Source organism: Pleurodeles waltl, chromosome 4_2 (assembly GCF_031143425.1).
Source record: "Pleurodeles waltl isolate 20211129_DDA chromosome 4_2, aPleWal1.hap1.20221129, whole genome shotgun sequence".
Taxonomy (NCBI): Eukaryota; Metazoa; Chordata; class Amphibia; order Caudata; family Salamandridae; genus Pleurodeles; species Pleurodeles waltl.
Genome location: NC_090443.1, coordinates 829,201,538 through 829,221,719, shown reverse-complemented (window position 1 = coordinate 829,221,719; position 20,182 = coordinate 829,201,538). Strand labels below are relative to the sequence as shown.

The 20,182-nt window shown below is 44.7% G+C and overlaps 1 protein-coding gene across 6 annotated transcripts in view; it reads left to right on the top strand.

Annotated features, from left to right (window-relative positions):
- The window catches only part of PATJ (PATJ crumbs cell polarity complex component), a 1,201,300-nt gene that overhangs the window by 1,117,729 nt on the left and 63,389 nt on the right, over positions 1-20,182 (top strand). For all 6 annotated transcript variants that reach the window (XM_069232550.1, XM_069232545.1, XM_069232547.1 and 3 more), the window contains one exon: positions 1,552-1,655. In XM_069232550.1, the coding sequence (XP_069088651.1) occupies positions 1,552-1,655 (104 nt within the window). The remainder of the gene's footprint in view (positions 1-1,551; positions 1,656-20,182) is intronic.

Genomic DNA, 20,182 nt, shown 5'->3' with positions numbered 1-20,182 from the left:
CAACTCAGTCATCGATTTCTAGCAGATCATGAGTGGTGTCTCCACTCAGAGGTGGTGCAAGGGCTCTTTCAACAGTGGGGGGAGAACCTTGCCTGGATTTGTTCACCGTGGAAGAGAATGCACAATGTTAGCAGTTTTGCGCATTGGAGTTTCCCAGGCGACAATCGCTCAGCGATGCTCTTTGTCACAGGTGGAGCTCAGGCCTGCTGTACACATTTCTGCCCATACCACTCCTGTCTAGAGTTCTCAAGAACGACCCAGCCCAAGTAATTCTTGTAGCTCTGGACTGGGTACATAGAGTCTGGTATCCTAAGCTTCTGAAAATGAGCATCGATCCTTCAAACAGGCTGCCCCTTCGGGAGGAACTTCTGTCACAGCAGCAGGGAAGGGTTCTGCACCTGGACCTCTCAACTCTGCGCCGTCATGCGTGGAGTTTGAGCGGTGACAGTTGACAGCCTTCTACCTTCCTCCCAAAGTCTGTAATATAATTTTAGCAGCCAGCCATTCCTCCAAAAAAGGTACACACTTGCAGCTGGCAAAGATTTGTACAATATTGTACAGAAAAGTCTTTGGATCCTCTTTCTGCTTCTCTCTCTGATGTTCTTCTTTTAATTCTGTCTCTTGCCCAGCAGGGCTCTGCTCTGGGGAATCTTAAGGGCTGTCTGCGTTATCTGCTTTTTTGTGGCTGCCAGACCATCCCTAATGTTTAAGTCCGCTATTGTAACTAGGTTTCTAAAAGGGCTTATACATGTTTCCCCCTTCGGTCTTTATTACCCCTCAGTGGGACCTGAACCTGATTCTCACGTACCTCCATGTTTGCTCCGTTTTAGCTGCTTCACAACAGTCCCCTCAGGCTGCTCACCATCAAAACAGCTTTTTCCTTGGCCATAACATCTGCCCGAAGGGTGAGTGAGCTGCAGGCCTCGTCATCCAAGCCTCTATATCTCAGTCTTTTCTGAAAAGGTGGTGCTTTGCACCCATGCCACTTTCCTCCCAAAGGTGGTGACCCCATTTCATTTGAGGCAGACTGTCACCCTGCACACCTTCTTTGCTCCTCTGCACCCCTACAAGGAAAATGAGTGACTCCACCTGCTGAGAAAGAGAGGTGTTGTTCTACCTTGACAGAAGAAAAGAGTTGCGGGTGGATGACCAAATCTTTATGGGATATGTGGGAGTAAAGGAAGGTCGGGCAGTACAGAAATGAAACATTTTTCACTGGGTTGTTCTCTATAAAAATCTGCTACGCTCTGCTAAAAAGCAGCCTCCAAAGGGCCATGTTGAACAGAATGGAGCCACTGGACGGTACGTGAAGGGGTATTGCTCAAGCAAGTGTTTCTGGATCCATCCTGATGCCTGTGTAATTCAAAGGTAAGGAATCTGCAGCTTTATATAGTCTGTGCCAGATAATGCTTCACCAAAGGTTAGTAACTTTTTCTTTAATATCTCACGTTTGTTATCTTATGCTTATTTCTTTTGATGTGTTCTGACACAGATTATTGTAATAAATATAATTGCACATTGGTTAAATAAACACCTCAAATTGAATTTCAGGTTGTTGCGGACACAAATATCAGTGCTATTGCTAACCAGTTGGAAAATATATCTACTGGCTTGAATCCTAATTCTGCGGTTGAGCTCCATTCCGAAGACCCAGAGTGAGTATTCATGGTACCATCGCCTTTCTAGCTTCAGCCTGTTTCATTCTTGTACTAGAGTGTACATTTGGAAGGCTGCAGCCTGTCTTTTACAAATGTATCATAAGTGACCTGAATGTAAATCTATCATCTATTGTTTCTGTTAGTGCTGTTTGACTGATGTGCACTTCTCCTGTGCAAAGTACTATTTTAGTCTCCTTTCTAGAAGCTATAGTTTTATGAAGGCCAGCCTACCAAAGCCAACGTACCAAAAGGCAGGGTTAGGCAGCTCAGAGCCAGGAAACCCTTGTGTATGATAGTATGCTTCACAAATAGACAACATACCAGCAGATAAATTCAATGGTTGAGCTAGAGATTTTATTCTGTGTTCTACATACACACTTTCTAATTGTTTTCAAAAATGTAGTTTGCAATTTATTTGCTTTGGCTTGGATGTGTAGTTCATATATTATCTTCAGTTGTTTCCGTATCATGCTTCTAGGAGTCTCTTGAGAACTATGAGCTCAACAGGAAGCAAAGCTATATGCTAGCTAAGGGGGAAGTAAGTGGGTAATGTTTCAGTAAAATAGTTGAAAATTAAAAATAGCTATCCACCTCTCCACTATGGACCATAAACCTTTCCATTTCAACATTCCACAAATTTTTCTTCTGATTTTATAGGAATAGTTTCCAGGCAAACAATGCAGGCTTAAAAGCTTACGTAGAACACTGGAATGTTGGGAGCGCCAGTGAAGATAATGGAGTATCACAGGGGCAATAATGGCTGGTATAGGCCATCGTCAGCCACATTCCTGTAGTTATACTTCTGTTTCTCTCTGTTTAACTTGGAAAATTCAGTCATCAGTGGGTGGAATATTCTAATAGCATTAGTTCCCATTTACCAGTCGTTAAAGCCATTCTTGCTAATTGTAGGTCTTCCCCTGGAATAGCTTGGGCATAAAAATTAGGCAAAGTGCCTTCAATGACCTGTGTAGTGCTCAAAAGCAGGCAATAGTGCTTTAAAAATATTCTAAATGATCCTGTTACATCAGGGGGCTACTTATTTGGGTGGCACTAGGAACACCATTACAAATAGTGCACACCCTAGTGGACCCAGAAGGTCGAAATGGAATCCTTACGGTGTCCTGGATGGTCTCCCCATAGCCATTGTTTCCTTATATGCCCCCCATGTGAATCAGGTGCATTTCTTTCATTCTCTTACCCCACCATATAACCACAGTGTAGCTGCACCCTGTTACTGGGGGGAGTTTTTAATTGTGTCCCAGATCTTAACTATGACTGTTCCCGCCAACCAGAAGCAGACTCAGTGGCCCTTGCTCAATACCTTATGCGCTAGGCATCCAGTTTGCAGGTGATGGATGTGTGGCATAACCTTCACCCTCTACTCAGCGAGAATTCCTCCGGATTACATGACCTCCATACGAGGATCGATCTTGTTTGCTGCAGCTCAGAAGCCCTCATAATTATGATCCGGGCTTAATACTTAGGTCGCACCTCCCCACAGATGCTTTATCTGATGCACCTTTTCAAAACACTTTATCTAATTAAATCACATCATATTTCACTGATAACAAAGGCACGGCAACTGGACCTGATATTGAATGGGACGTATTTAAAGTTGTACTGGGTGTGCATGCAATCAAAACAATACATTGCCTCCGAGGGACCTGAGCCAGGCAGATATTTGGTAGTACTCAAACTTAGAGAATGCCCCATTGGTCAACTGTTTCCATGTTTCCCAAGGCAGACCCTTACCCCCTTCCACCATCTTCCCCCAATACAATACTCCGGTTTCTGTCAGGGGTCTGGCTAGGCTGTCCAGCAAACATTCCGTATTCACAGGTGAGTCCCTTACGAGAGACCATTTACTATAGTAAAAAATCCCCAGAAGGGATCCAACTTGGTACCACATTTTTGCTGCTGCTTTCAAGCATTTCAGCCTCACTGTTTTTAAAAACTTGGGCACTCTGAATTTTACCATAAAGCTAACCTCCAACAAGCCGTTCAGCATGACACTATACATGCGACCCACTAGTGAGCAATTTGGGTGATATATCACCTTTGTGTTGTTCTTGAGCGGATACGCCTAACAATGCAGCTGGAAATCCAGCAGTCCCAACTCACCATTCTCTCTCCTTCTCAACTTTTTCCAAGAAAGTCTGACCCCCTTATAAGCCCAAATAAAAAACTTGGGGGGGTATGGGCATCTTTAACAGGTTTACTCTGCCATGCAAGGTAAGTGGAAGATTTTGCCACCTTTTTAATGTTAGATCAACCTCTTTATACACTTTCTTCAAATTCACAATAGATATCTTCTCTAACTCATGTGATATTGTTATCCCCAGATACCTTAGCTCCTTCAACGTCTGAATGCCCTGATGCTTCTGGTTCCACAACATTATCTCTGTTTTATTGTCATTAATTTCATAACTGGATAGTTTCCCATAAGACTTCACCTCTGCCATCAGGCATGGAATAACATTCTTGATAATTGAGGTGTGCAACATAAGATCATCTACATATAGGGCTTTTTTCCTCGAAAAAGCTCCCACCATGAAGGGCCTAATTTCTCTGTTTAGCCTCAGACTTTGTGCTAGAGGTTATATATACAAGTTAAAAAGGATAAGGGATGGAGGGCAACCCTGCCTAGTCCCCCTACTTATTCTTACTGGAGAGGTGAGGATGCCATTAACTAGCACCTGAGCTCATGGTGTACTATAAATCTTAGCTAACACACTTCCTATCTCATCCCAACCCCAGACCTCTTTAGGATGCCTACCCGATATTTCCATTTGACACAGTCAAAGACTTTGGCTGCATCTAACGTTACCACCACCAGAGGTACTCCATGTGTTATAGTGAGGTCTGTTGATCCAATTAGAGAGAGTGTAAGATCCCTCATCTGCCTCCTGGGTAAAAATCCCTTCTGATCTTCATTTATAACCCCCCCCCACCTTACACAGACGCACAGTCAGTATGCTTGTAAAGATCTAATAATTTCAGTTCAGCAGCGACATTGGCTGTTATGATTGATACTGCATGTTATCTTTGCCTGGCTTTAAAATCAACAAATAACTGTCTCATTCCAAGACTCTGGCAATGGAGTATCCTTCAATAATATTGGGTTAAGTAACTCAAGCCAGAGAAGAATCACTACTTCCGACATCACAATATAGAGCTAATTCGGGAACTCATCCGGGCCTGCTGCTTTTCCTCTTTTAAGCTTTCCGGCTGCTGTTAAAATTTCGCCCCCGTAATTTCCCTACTCAAAAAAGACTGCTGCTTGGTTATGAGCATCAGTAACCGCTTATCCAAGGGCCAGCTAGCCAGCCCATACTTGTTTACCTCAAGCGTTCCTGAATAAAGGTCTTGAAAAGATTTATGAAATACACATCCTATCCCTTCCTGATCTTCTATCACCTTACTCTCCTCTTCATCCCAAATCTCCCTAATGGTATTTCCTAACCTTCCACGGCAGCAGCTTTCCGCAGCTCTCCTCCTGCTCATATTCCCTTAACTTGTTTGCCTCCCACTGCTGTTGTACCTTCTCCTCCAGCATAACATTAAACATCAGTAGGTCTTTCCACCTTTTTCCTAACCTCTCACAGTGTGCCCCCAGTGTGTTTTTCAGATAATTTTTTACGAAAGCTACCTCCTCTTCCAAATGTAGGCTCTGCCTCTTTCCCCTCCTAAGCCAAGCACCAGAGGAGTTCTTCAGGAACCCCCTTAGCCAAGCCATGAAAGCATCCCATACCAAGTGTATGGGTGCCAAATCCATATTCCAATTTAAAAAATCTTCCTCTATTTCATGCATGATTCCAAGCTAAAGAAACAATCTCTATTTATAGTCTACCTCCTCATGGCCTGACAGGTTGGCATCCAGAATTTCAGCAATAATGCTGCATGGTCAGAGATATGTATAGAGGGGTACTTTATATCTATAATTTTCTCAACCTCAATCTCAAGAAGTGATCGGTTCTTGAATAATGACCATTCTTTTTACTATAGCAGGAATAGGTCCTCCTTTGCTTCCTTAATCTATACCATATATCACAGAGGTTAACATTTTCTAGCATAGAAAGAAGATATGCCCTCCTCTTTGAAGAACTGATTTGTGTATGCACCGATGACCTGTCTAAGTTATTGTTCAATAAAACATTAAAATCCCCGCCTAAGACAGACAGTCGGTGCATCAGAATGTAAACATGCTGAGAAGAGGGAAGTCAGTGATGGAACATCATCTAAGTTCGGGCCATAGAAGCTAGCTTAAGATTTAACAATAACTCACCACCTCCACCCCTGCATTCACCTTGACTAATATGGCTATCCCCTTTGTGCAGTATTGCTGATCCATAACCAATGCCCTCTCCAGCCATTATTGCTTCTTAAAGAGACTCATATTCTGAACATAATAGATGAGTTTCTTGGAGCATAATGATATGGGCTGGACTATCTCTCAGGTATTGCAGAACCAAGCATTCTCTCTTCTTAACCTGTAACCCATTCACATTCCAACGTAGAAAAGAAAGCAGGTCCCCCTTTAATAGCCCCCCATCGGTCTTTACAAAAGTTTTCCCCAGTGCTTATACCCTTATTTAACCTATAGGAGGACAGGTTGGCTAGAGGGGGGAACATGGCAGCTAGAGTAAAAGCAGAATCAGGAAAATGAACTACAGCTGGGGGAGGGAGGGGAAGCACCAGGCTAAACAATCAGCTAAACAGTCAGCAGGTGGTAGCCCCCCCCATTATTACAAAAAAACAAAAGCCCTCAGCAAGGCGCCGCTGAGAAAGGGTCCCATCTCTAGAGACAGGGTGATCGACACTGCCATTAGGGTCACCAGGATAACTCCCTCACTGAGGTCCTTCTTCAAAATAAACACAATAAGTAATGTGGAGAGCAGCAGGCTGGGGACTACAGGTGGCTGTAGGAATGCATAAAGGAATGGGCATCAGAATGCAAGGTCTGTCTGGGGTGGAGGCTTGTGTAGACCCCCACATAACACAAGTGGATATTCCCACTACAAACAGATTTACACCATTGGAGGAAACGAGCCCCCCCTCAGAGTAGTGAGGATGGAACGGAAGGAGAAACGGGAGGGGCAGACATTTTATTAGGGAAGTCTCAGCTGCCAGTAGTGGTGAACCAGTTAGAACAGGTAACTCCTAGTGGCGGTAGCAGCCCAGCAGGTTAGGACACAGTCCAGGCAATGTTTAATAAGTTGTTTTGAGAGATTAAGATAAGTTTTTCAATCTCAGAAATGAATCAAAAAGAGATATATGTCTGAGTCTTGTTGGAGAAAATGTCTAGTCTGACCAGCGAACCGATGCTCTAGAAAGTATGACCCAGGTGTTGAGCTTACCAGTGATTCGCAATACACAGGAGGTAGCTACACTAAGGCTTCGAGAGAAGGAGCTGGCAGAAAAGTTGGCGAAAATGGAGAACAGCTCGAGGCGGAATAACATAAGAATTTTGGATAGGGAGCAGAGGAGGGAGATGTCAAATGCTTTGTGGTGGATATTCTTACTTAAGCTTTCCCCCAGGTGACCTCTTCCTTGGCTCTAGAAGCAGAAATCCAAAGGGTATGTCAAGACCCCCTTTATGCCGAATCCAGGGTTTAAAAGGCCCAGGAAGATCCTAGTTAATTTCCTGACATATTTAAACAAAGAGAAAATCCTGGGTATGGCCCAGAAGGAAAAACCTTGCGGGTTCAAGAATTGACATTTAAAATCAGGTCCGACATCTACAGAGCCACTGAAGATAGGCGGTGGGAGCTGGGTAAGCGCATTGAAGCCCTCAGAAGTATGGGGGTGGGGGTGCAACTGAGCTTTCTAGCAATACTGGAGCTTATGGGGCCCAATAAAATGCATAATTTCCTGGTCCCAGAAGAGGTGGATAATTTTGTAGCTCAGAATTCTACTCCGGATGCGATTGAAGGGGGGTGGGGGGGGGGAGAGAGGCAGGTGAGGGAATGAGGCTAATATAAACCAGAGGTGACTTTATAGAGAGAAACAACATAGACTAATCAGCTCCTGTGGTTGGTAGCTTGAAGTGGCAGGTTATGCCAGTTGGTAGAAGTGGGAGGGTTCACTGGGGAAGGTAGAGGAGGCAGGGCACGAGGTGGGAAGCATGAGGAGCATAGGGAGAAGGTAAAAAAAACATTGCCCTAACAACACCCCAGCGAAATAACCTCCTGCGCACACCGCTCCCCTGGTCATTTGACTCTATTAAATACTTAGGGGTCAGGCTATATCTTTCAGATAAAGATTTAATAGAGGGCAATATTGGCAACGCTCTTACCGAGGTCCTCTCTACCGTTCAGGGTGTCGCTGCCACTTTCGTCTACAGGCAGGTTGACTATCTCAAAAATGATAATCCTCCCCAGACTGTTGTATTTGTTTTTCTGCCCTTCCACTGCACTTGCCCGCTAGGATGTTCGCAGATATGCAATCACTCTTATCGGCACTAATATGGGGCAAGGACAGGCGTCGAGTGGCACTTACTAAAATATATGCCCCCTTATGGAAGTCTGGGTGCCCCAAATTATGAATACTACTACGTGGCAACCCAGCTACAGTGGCCTGCTGCAAAAAATAAGTCAGAACTCAGACAGTGGGTCGAAGATGCGCCTTAGTTTTCGACTTTACGTTGACTTCTGGGCTCAGATGCCCTGACACCAGAAAGGAAAGACAACACACTTATGTGCATAGCTAGGACGTGTTGGGCTACATACGTAACTAAAAAGAATACCTGTGTACGGTCTGCACCTGAGTTGTCTCTGAAGGCACTACTGGGATGCCAAGAGTTACAAACGCGACTGGACACGGCAGCATGACTCGAGACTGGCCTATCGAAATGGGGTGACGTGCTCACAGACAAGATCCTCAGTACATTTGAATCTATGACAGATGACTAGGGTATCCCACAGGGTACATTTCTCATCTATGCCACCCTGACACGCTGCCTGTATGTAACATGGGGGGGAACACATAATGAACCCAAGACCTCCCTTCTACTACAAACCTTGTTGACACAGTGTATTGCCTACAAAGCTGTCACCCACCTCTATAACGCCATACGCATGGCTAACAAAGCCGCCTGTTAGCTTTTCGTACATACTGGGACACTGCTCTCAATGTCACACTAATGGATAAACAGTGGGCTCATTGCTTTGAGACACCAAAACTGATCTCCAGAAATGCTTGTTTGAAATATACGCAGTTTAGTTTTTTGCATCTCACACCAGAAGAACTGTCACAAATGTACCCAGATGCCTCTGCTGCTTGCCTCGGCTGTCAGCGATCCCAGCAGATTTTATACATATGGTGTGGCACTGCCCCAAATTATTCCCTACTGAGATTAGGTTCTAGCAGTGATTTTGGAAGTCACGGGTATCAATCTAGGGGGGGAGTAGGCACATATTGCCTTCTGGGCATTACCTCTTGCAGGACCATGGGCAAACCAATGAATAAATTTGTAGATCTCGCTTGTATACTGGCAAAAAGGCGTCTTGCCATGTGCTGGAAGTCCTCAATGACCATCATAATTCACTGTTACACTACACCTGTGTCTGACATCGCCTTTACAATCCTTGACATGGCTTCTTAAAGCTCGTCATTAACCAATTACACCTGAACGCACTTCTGGCGGCACCCCCTACTGCCTGCTCCCACCCCCTTTTATAAACATATTCAGGCCCTTTAGGGAGGCCATAGTGTGTATTGTTTACACACTTTCGGTTTCCTCTTGTGCACTTTCAGGCCTCAAGGATAAGCAGCGGCGTCCGTTCAGGTTACCGCTGGCAGATCCATATTCGATGCTGCCTGACCCCTGGAACACAGCACTCCCAGTATCATCTGATTCAGACAAAACCCTCCGTCTACCACTGAACAATCCTCAGTTGGACTACCAGCTTTTTGGTTCCGACTCTGACCAGAGTTTGCTTCCACTTGGAAATGACAATGGAGATGATGGAAAGGATTTACCTCCACCTTATGATGATGACAGTTTGTGTATGGATTTACAAGGGACTAGTGTGATTGCTACTTTCAATGATACAGGGTTGATTCCACCCTTGGGTGCTAACTGAGGAAATCAAACCTACCTTTAAGGTACTCAGCAGACATGATGCTGGGGTCTCGGATCTACAATATCTCACTGTTGAGATTAAAACAAATGTGCTTACTGAAGTTCATTATCCTGGGCCAACATCTTTGGAGCCCTTGCTATCATTCAATGAATCCCTAAGGAACACCTGTGTGGTCACTTAGGCTGCACCTCGCTCTTGCTTACCAGTGAACAGGCCAAATGTCAAATTCCTGGCAACCCTGATTTTCTTTCTCTGCATCCTAACCCTGAGCGTTAGGTAGTCCAAGCTTCCACCATCAAGGTAAATCCTGATTCATTCTCCATGAGCCCCCTGTCAGGGACTTGAAAAGGATTGAGGCATTTAGGAAACATTTGTTTTCTTTGCCCAGCCTAGCCTTGAGGTTGGTCAGTGCCAAATGCCTAGTAGGCCTTTGCACGCATGCCATCTGGGACATGGTCAGCTGAGTCTTGCTGGCAGTTGTAGAAACGTTTAGGCACTTCTTGGCTAATACCATTCAAAACTGTCATGATGCAGCTAAATATGTGACTTGCAGTAGTCTGGACACTACGGATTGCTTAGGGCGAACAGTCTGCACTAGTTTGGTGGTCCGTCGCAAGCATTGATGAGATCCACAAGTGTTTCTGAAGATGTGCAAGCGTCACTCATTGTTATGGCCTTTTGATGGATCCCACTTTTTTGACAAACTGATGCCACCCTGGAGCACTTCAAGGAAAGCTAGGCTAGAGCATGCTCTTTGGTTATTTCTACCCTTGCCAGACAGTTCCCTCATCAGTTTTGGTGCTTCTGAAGCTACTCCAGTGCTTTGGAATATATACAACACAAGGCCCCTTGATTCAGGCACTTCAACCCTTTCTAAGTTGGGGTTGAGACAGGCAATGTGCCGGTTACCAGGGGCACCAGTCTTCCTGTCCCCCTCTCCTGTGGCATTAGCCTTCAAACAGTTTTAGTTTGCTTTAGCAGTGCACAACTACCCTGTGGGAGGCAAGATCTGACATTTTCTGCCAGGGTGTCTGTCCATCACATCCGGCAGGTGGTTCCTCCAAACCGTCCAGCACAGCTATGCCGCTTCATTTCTTTCTGGCCTTCTAAAGCTTGCCCCCACATTGAAGCAGCTATCAAAGAAATACCTATACATCTTTTTGAAAGGTGTGTGGGCTCTACTATCCAACAGGGGCATAGAGAGTGTACCGGATTTGGAAAGAGATACTGGATTGTTACTCCTGCTATTTCCTAGTACCGGAGAAGGGCAGAGGCTTTTGTTTTATTTTAAATCTTCGCTTAATGCACACCAAGAGACTAGACCATAGCCCTGGAACTGCAGGATGCATGCTTTCATGCGTCCGTCCTGCAGTCCCATAGTTGTTACTTGCGGTCCAAGATTGGTCAGAGGCATTTTTAATGTACTGTGCTCCCCTTCAGCCTTACCAGTGCCCCTCAGGTATTTACAAAAGGGATAGATTTGATTGCCACCTATATTCACACTTTGGAAATGCCAGTTGTCCGTTTTTCCCTACCTCAATAATTGGCTATTGAAAACGGACTTGCAATAGTCCATCGTAGGCCATCTCCTGACAACAGCGAACCTCCTGACTTTGTAGCGGTTCTCGATTACACAGCTGAACTCACAGCTGACTGTTTCACAGAGGCTTCCTTTTATACTATGTCACAGGGCAGTTCTTTGCCTTCTCTGCATTGCAATGAGTCCCAGACATTCAGGCAAGGATCCCGATGTTTCAACATTGGTCCTGGATCTTGGTGATAGCAGCTCTGAGATATCTTGGTCTGTTGGCCTCATGCATCCGACTAGTCCGCTTTGCCAAGAGGAATATGTGGGCTCTGTAGTGGAATCTGAAGTCGCAGTGAGCCCAGGACCATGGGGAACCTGACAGACAGGTTTCGAAGGAACCTGCACAAGATCTGCAGTGATGGCTGCCCGACAGCATCCCTACCAGTGGCAAACCCCTTTCCCTTCCCCAACCACAGCTGATAGTTTTCATGGATGCATCTCTGCTGGGTTGAGGAGGCGATCTGAGACAGGTGGAGATCAGAGGGCTCTGTTGGAGCTGTAGACCATCCATCTGCCTTTGAAGGCCTTCCTGCTGTCCATAAAGGGATGGCTGGTGTAGGTTCTCACAGGCAACACCACCATGTGGTACTGCAACACACATGGTAGAATGAGATCCTGAGTCCTGTACCAGAAGACGCTGGGCCTCTGGAGTTGGCTGGAGCATCAAGGCATTTCCCTGATCCTGAACCACCAGGCAGGATCTTTAAAAGTCAGGGAAGATGCTTAATCAGCAACGCCTGATGGATCACAAATTGCAGTTTCACCTGAGGTGGCATAGTGTATCTTCCTTTTTTTAATCTTTTAGTCCTCATCACCCCTTTTTTTATGCCCATTATGTACTGCTGGGTCCAACACAGAAGGGTCAGAGGCTTCAGGCCCAGACCACAGTCAGAACCACAACTGGGTGAGCTGATTATTCATTTGACTATATTTACTGATTATTACTATAATGCCAAAAGTATGTTTTTTAAAAATATATCTGAAGCAGTCAGTCTCCTGTACTAATTTTATACACCATACAGATCCAATCATTTGCCTGTGGTGGATTCCTAGCAAATCACATGTTTAACTATCAAGACTGAATAGAAGGCTAGTTTAGCTTCCTTCATTTCCAACTGTTCCTTAGTTTCCATGGAAACACCAAACACACATTGCTCTGCCCATTTTACATCTTGTAAGGGATCGGGTATGCCCTGTGTAAAGTAAGAAGATGTTTTCTTTTCAGAGAAGATGGAATAACAGTGGAATAAAGCAAGGTGAAAGATACTTTCCATAACTCCATCAACACCTCGTTGTGCAAGTATCTTTTCCAAATGTGATGCATCTGTAGTCTTTTCCTCTCAGCGTTACATAAATAGCTATACCATTTAACCATCACTTTTTTCAGTTCATGAGAAGAATGAATTTCCACCATAAATCCTTCTCCATAGTTCTTTCTCAGTTTTGTGCCACATGCCATGATTGCTTCTCCTTAAATCAGGAGAGATTCCCATTTTTCATAATATTTAGACTGTTCCATGATTCCAGCTCTTCCCCCACGTAACAGGTGGCCTCAGTAGTTGATATTTGCTTTCTTCAATGGGAAGCTCAACGTATCCCTTAAACACTCTGTTGTACCAGGAGAGTGCCATACAGGTGCGAAGGTGTTGCAGTATAGTATCCCCCACACCTGTCCATAACCATAACCCATAATCTTGCTCCAGTCTCCAAAACCTTCAGTCTTATCTTTATAAAACACTTAGCAAACCCAAATTTATGGGGGAAGCCCACCTAAGCTCTAAAGGTTTACGTCCTAGCCTGGAACATATTATTTCTGTCTGACATGTCAAGCACTCCTAGCAGCAGCATACAAAGCTTAAGCTGAAAGGTCCAACAATAAACTTGTAATTTTTTTTTCAAGCTATTCTCAAATCAATCGAATCCCAAATAAATCTGTTGATAGTACCCTGAGTCTTTAGCTGTATATTGTTGAATAAAAATGTAACGTTAGGTAGGATGCATATACTAACTCTTCCACTTATTGTTAAAGGAATATTTCTCTGTTTTTTAACAATTTATTGGTCTCCAGCTACCCTCACTAGATTCTCTTTTAGGATCTTATTTAAGTCATGTAAGAAATGTATGCCCAGATATCTAAAGCCTATAGGTTCTACCTCAATACTGTTATCTGTCTTACTCAGATTGATATTGCATCTTGATAAAGCTCCAAATACCATAACTATTTACTCAAATCTCTGTGTCAAAGTACTAGGATTGCTGGTGTTTAGTAATAAATCACCTGCATAGAGGACGACTTTCTTATTAAAGCCCTCCCCTAAAAATTTAATTATTTCTTCATCTATTATTATTTGTTTGGCAAAGTGTTCAATAAAGAAATCAAAAGGGTGAGAGAGGACAACCTTGTTGAGTACCTCTTTGTATGTTAACTCTGCATGTAGATGCTTATTCGCTAGAGTTCTAGAAGAGTAATGCAGATATAAAGCTTTTATACATTCTATGAAAGGAGGTGGGACACCAAAGCTCTTACAGCACAACCAAAGATATTACCACAATATCTGATCAAAGGCTTTGGCTGCATCTATTGCCACTATTGCAAGTGGCAAGGTATGATAATAGTGAGGTCTTGATATCTACCATACCTTTCCACTTGCAACCTGTTAAAGCTCCATTAACCTGTTGAACCAATTCTCCAAGTTGTCTGCCAGGAATAAAGCCCTTCTGGTCGCTCCCAACTAATGTCCGGACTACCATAGAGAATATTCTAGCTAGTATAGCAGCAAATAGCTTTCAGTCCCTTTTTGTAGTGAAATTGGTCCATAGGGCTCACATTTACTTGGTCCTTATTCAGTTTTAAGATAACTAGGGCGTCTTACGACAGTGGAGATATCCCTGGCTAGATCTTGTTTGCCACCATGTGTCAAAACCTCTGCATGTTGAAATTCCCAAGACTGCTGGCTCTAGGAGATGCATTCAGGCGGAGTGGAGCACTCCTGCATGTCTTTCTGCCTCTGCTTGTGTTCTGAAGAAGAACATAAACAACTGGGTCCAAATCATCCTAGTGAATCCGGCTACCACTTCAGGAGGATCTTCTGTTGCTAGAGCAGTGCAGTGTCCCGACTTCTTCAATTAAAATGGTACCTCACCTGTTTGAGTTGGCTAGAGCCTGTCAGAAAAGGGCCCACAAGGCAACATGGACAGGTCATATTTTTACTGTCAAACCAACTCTTTTTTCCTCTTTGGGTAGCTGTGGATTTTGGGCTCTAGCTCAGTCGTCACCCAGGGAAAACCTAACAGACCCACACATTTCTAAAAACATAACACCCGAGGAAGTCCTGGGTGATGTGGCTCATGTGAATCACACAAAATGTTTGTGCCCACAATGCCCAGCAAAACTCAAACTTTGCCTAAAGTCAGGTATTTTCCTCACATTTGTCTGCTTGAAAGAGCCAAAATCTGCAGAGGTACAGAAATCCTCTGCCACCAAGCATTTACCCATGTCCATTATACAAATGATACCTCATTTGCAGGTGTGGGCCTAGCACTTCTTTGGAAAAAGGCACAAAATATAATGTGGCAACATCAACATTTCCTAGAAAAAAAAAGACCTAATTTGGCAATGAGGTAGCTGCCGGATGCCGGGAAAACTCACCAAACCCAGATATGTCTGAAAACTAGACAGCCAGGGGAGTGCCTCGTGTGGATGGATACCATGAGGTTTTCTCACCCACAATGCCCTGCAGATCTCAAATTTTGTCTAAAGTTGTGCATTTTCCTTACATTTCTGTGTCATAAAGTTCCAGAATCGATAGTGATCTGCCCTTGCAGCGCCGACCTGGCAAAAAAAAAAAAAGAAATTCTTCTGGTGCTTGCACCAGAGGGATTTCCTCTCTCTCTAGTGCCACAATGTGCTTTAGGACCTGAGAGGCAGTGCTATGGACATGTGTAACACCTCCATAGCACCCAAGAGGTTATTTTTGGTCCTGACATTCGTACTGTTCACCCCTTTTAATCCAATGCACATCTGCTTATTAAATCTTCTGAGTCCTAAAACTATCTTCCCTACTATGATCACTTCAGATTGTTGCAGCTGCCTTACCCTTCCTTTTACCCTGGCAAGCTAGTGTTGAGGGCCAGGGCAGCATTTTTGCCAAAAGCTGGGTATCATTTTTCACGTGCAGCAATCTGTCATCATCCCAATGCTCTTTGGCTTTCCTCACCCCTTGAAAGAGGAGGGTATTCTACATTGGCTGGACCCCAAAAGAGCCTTATGCTTTTACATTGATCACATTAAAGAACAGTGGATGGAGGATGAGCATGTCCCGGGTTTCTCAAGGGCAGAGAAAGGCACGGCAGTGCAGAATCACTTTCTCAAGGTGAATAGTTCTCTGCATAAAGATCTGGTATGCATTGGTCACTAAGCAGCCTCCGGAATGACTGGTGGCTCATTGCACAAGGGCCAGGGCTGTTATCACTATATGGCGCGTGGAGTGTTTCTTCTAGACATCTGCCATACCCAGACATGGGCGTCACTGAATATATTCACTGCACACTATTACATTGATAGACAGGTCCAACTGGAAGGGAATTTCTCCAGTTCAGTCCTGCAGGACTTTTTGGTTTGAGCCTATTCAATAGATCCTCCACCTTTGGGAGGTACAGCTTTGATATCTATTCTAAAGGTGAGAAATATATAGTTAGAAAAATCCATCAAAATAAAAAGTTACTTACCTTTGGTTATGCTCCCTGTGGTGCTTACTCTATCTGCTTGCAGTTTCTTCACCACCCTCCCACCTTCCCATTCTGTAGAGTTGCCTCCTTTTTGCCATCTAAAAAGGTTCTAAATTAGGGATGTGCACATTAGTAGGACAAATTGCTTGTTCTCCATGTCTGAGGGCAAAGAAGGTGTCAGCCAAAAAACTGACTTCAGAGCTCAGGGATGGCTACATGGGTGGCCATAGGGGTGGCCCTTATATGCAACCCCATTCTTTTACTTCCTGGGGCAGAATTAGGTTAACCCAGAGCCTAATGGCGCCACCTGCCAGGGTGAAGGAGCACTGCCATGAAAACATCTCCATCCAGTCCGGTGCCTGGGGAATATTCTAAAGGTGAGGAATCTGCGGTTAGAGCATCCACAAGAAAAAGCACTACTAAAGATAAGTAACATGTTCTTTTGGTTTGGACCTATGTATTCCTCTCTGTTGGTGCATAGAAAAGCTTAACAAGTGACTGTCACACTTTGACACTGTGCTGACTTATCATTAGCGGTAGGCTATGCACCTGTTGACTGTGTTCAAAGCCACAACTCACTTTAAACCTGCCTTTAAGCGTAAGATGGTAGATACAGGTGTATGTCGAAGAGACCCCCAGTATGCAGCGACAATAATAATCTAAACCTGTGATTTAACTTGAAAGCAAGTTTGATGTTTAAGTCTATAGCGCATACCTCTGTGCCTTATAGGCCATACTTTTGTTATCTCACAGCACAGACTCTGTAATTAATTTTCCTCAACGTCTTGACTGATTCACATTTTTGTGAAGACATTCTTTTCCAGAAAGATTCAATGTTGGATCTAACCCATATTTGCAGTCATGTGTCAAAACCTTTGACCAGCCAACATGAACACCTCATGTTGAGAGATCGTCTTTCCGAAGACACTTTTTATGTGCGCATTTTGTCCAGACAGGAAATGAAACATAAAATTTGAGAAGAAGAAACACATCACATTTATTCCCATCTTCACTCCAGCATGCAAAGGGAGTAAGATCCAATTTAAATTAAGTTACTAATGGTCATTCTGGGTGGCTGAAGCCCTGAAATCATTAGCTGGTATGTCATAATTTAATGCCAAACCGTGGGCCACCTCGTTGAGCAGTCTTTGTGGTCAAGCCACCATGTCAGCTTTGGGAGCAGGGCTCCTAGTTCCCTAATGGCACCTCCAGCAATAGCCAGGTATTCTCCTTTGTCACTGGAGTAATATGAATTGACCTTCTTGATAGGGTGAAGTGCCTGGATGCAGTTGAGTGTAAGAACTTGCCCCCTCCGACTTGTCTCCTGCTTTCTGTGTTTTTGGAGCTGGGTATCTCAGTTTATTTACAATATTAAAAAAACAGACTCAAAGGGTGTGGCACGGGCCAAAGCTTACTAATATGTTATTGGGTTTGAATGATTAAGAATTGGACTACATTTCCCAGGACGCATTTCTATAGCAGTTCATGTGCCCTGACCCTCTGTGAGTGATACTTGGTGTTTGTACATCAGTTCCCAACTGCCTTGACTATATTGTGTTTTGGATAATTGTATGTATGTATGTATGTATGTATGTAAGAGGTCATTTCATTCGCTCTTTTTTCTTTTTCTTTATCTTTTTTTTTGGCTACTTCTAGCTTTCTTTTTGCCACTTCTGTCTCTCTTTCTGTCACTTTTATCTTTGTTTTTTTACCACTTATGTCTCTACTCTTGCGCTCCTTCCTTTCTTTTCCGACTCTTCTCCCCGTATGTGCTTTTTATTCCTCCCCTTACCTCTTCTCGCCTTTCTGCTGCAAGCCCAGCCCACTGCTCGCTCCTTCCCCCTCCCATAAGCCTTCCTAATGGCAGCAGTGCAGACATGCCTCATTCGCACCGGAGCGGCAAGCCCAACTGCATCCATCTGCACCCATCCATACCTTGACCGCACCCGGCTCCAGAAACCCGGGTTCGCCAGAAACCCACTGTAACCTGAGATGCTACTCGGACTACACCCTTCACGTCTTCAGCTGTAGACACCCAACCCTCCACTGCACACAGGCCTCCCACACAAACAGGAGGTACATTCTCCTGGCCTGCCTTCTTCTCCTGCCCCTTCCTCACCTCTCTCCCCCTACATAGCACACCACACGAACTGCCACACCAAGCCTCTGCCAGAATACACAACCCACCCTCACATACGTTCTCCTAAAAATCTGCTTTCATGCCAAACACAACATAGAAGTTTAGATCCTCTTGCATGACCTCTCTCTGGCCCCTCTCTTCCTCACCAAACCCTGGCACTACCTAGCAACCTGTCCTGGACATAGTACTGGTCACCCAACCAGGTTTTGAAATTGTGAGACAAGACAGAAACAGCAACCCCAAAGGAAGTCTTGTGGTCATCTCTTGTGAGGAAATCAACTGCTCCATCACCTTGGTTCACACCAGCGACCTGCTAGACTACATTGCTATTAAAATAAGCATCACAACCCTTCGAGAAGCACAACTCTGTCACTTCACCAGATCCAGTTCCAATTTCAGCTCCACACTCGCTCCCCTCATTGCCCCTCTGGCCCTCACATCCATCTCCTTCATTCTGCTCGGTGACCTCAGCTTCCATTGAGGGCTTGACTGACCCCCTCCTCCACTACCTTACTGGAGGACCTGGATATCTTAGGACTTACTCAGTGAGTAATCAAGCCCACCTACCTCGTTTGACACCTACTTGACCCCATCTTCACCAGCTTTCCCTGTATGGTGGACAAGCCCACCCCACTCACCTGGACGGACCACTCCTTTGTTCACTTCGACCAAAACCTGCCCAACTAGCTCAGAACCACCAGCACCCAGACTGCCGGATACCAATGTAACAAAATCCCTTCCGGGATCTAGATATCTGAGCTCCAGTTGCAACACCCACCACCATGACATAGTATGCACCATCAAGAACCTCATCAAGTGTATCACCTCCTGGATGGACTCCATGGTTCTCCTGAAAACCTCCCAACTCCTCAATCCAAGCCAAAAGGCAACTAGGACACTGAGGACCTCAGACCCTAGGGTCACTGCAAGCATATGGAAGAATGGTGGCACCACTCCCACAACTTTGATATAGACTCCTATAAGTCAGCCCTCTGGACCTACCACTAGCACCTCAAATCTACCAGGTGACATGACCTCAAAGAATGGATCTAAAATCACTCCAAGGCTACCAAAGACATCTTTGCCATTGTGAAGAAATTTGTATCTCCATCTGCCAACTCCACGACGATCACCTATCACAGAAACTGTGCACACAACTGTCAGGCTACCTCAAAAGCAAAATCAACACCATATACAATAACATTTACTCCCAGCTGGACCCCTCCACCCTCGAAGCCCACTACTTCACCAACAGAAACACCTTGAAAACCACACAGACCTAGTGGCCAGCTATCACCAAAATGGAAACTGCTGATCAGCTGTTTCCTCTCAGGACACACCTAAATGTTCTGCATGCTTGATCTGCAGCAACCCACAAGGCTCCTCGCTGAGCCCCACTCTCCAACATCTACATGACTCGCCTTGCCAATATTAATTGCTCCCATGGAAACAACAGACGAACCTCAGCTCATTCTCTCCCTATCAGAAGATACTGTTGACACCCAAGCACACTTTGTCAGCTGCATGCCCTTGGTAGCAGTCTGGATGAAAAAGAACTGCCTCAAGCGCAACAGTGACGAAACAGAAGTGGTCCTCTTTGGTCTTTGGGCGTTCAGTGTTGCCACAAACCTGGGTATCATGATTGACAGCCAAACCTCAGTGATCTATCAAGTCAACTCTGTCACCTTCACCTGCTTCCAGACCCTCAAAATGCTCAGTAAAGCCTCCAAGTAGCTCCCCATGTACACCTGCAGAGCCGTCATACAGGCTCTCAGCACCATCAGACTCAACTATGCAATGTCCTGTACTTCAGCCTCATGTCCAATTCACCAATAGGTTCCAAGTAATGCAGATCACAGTTGCTAGTACCACTATCAAATTGCCATATCACACTCACATATCTGACCATCTCAAAGACCTCCACTGTTCCTCAATGCACAAATGCAAACCCTCACGTGTACAAGGGACTTCACAACTAAGACCC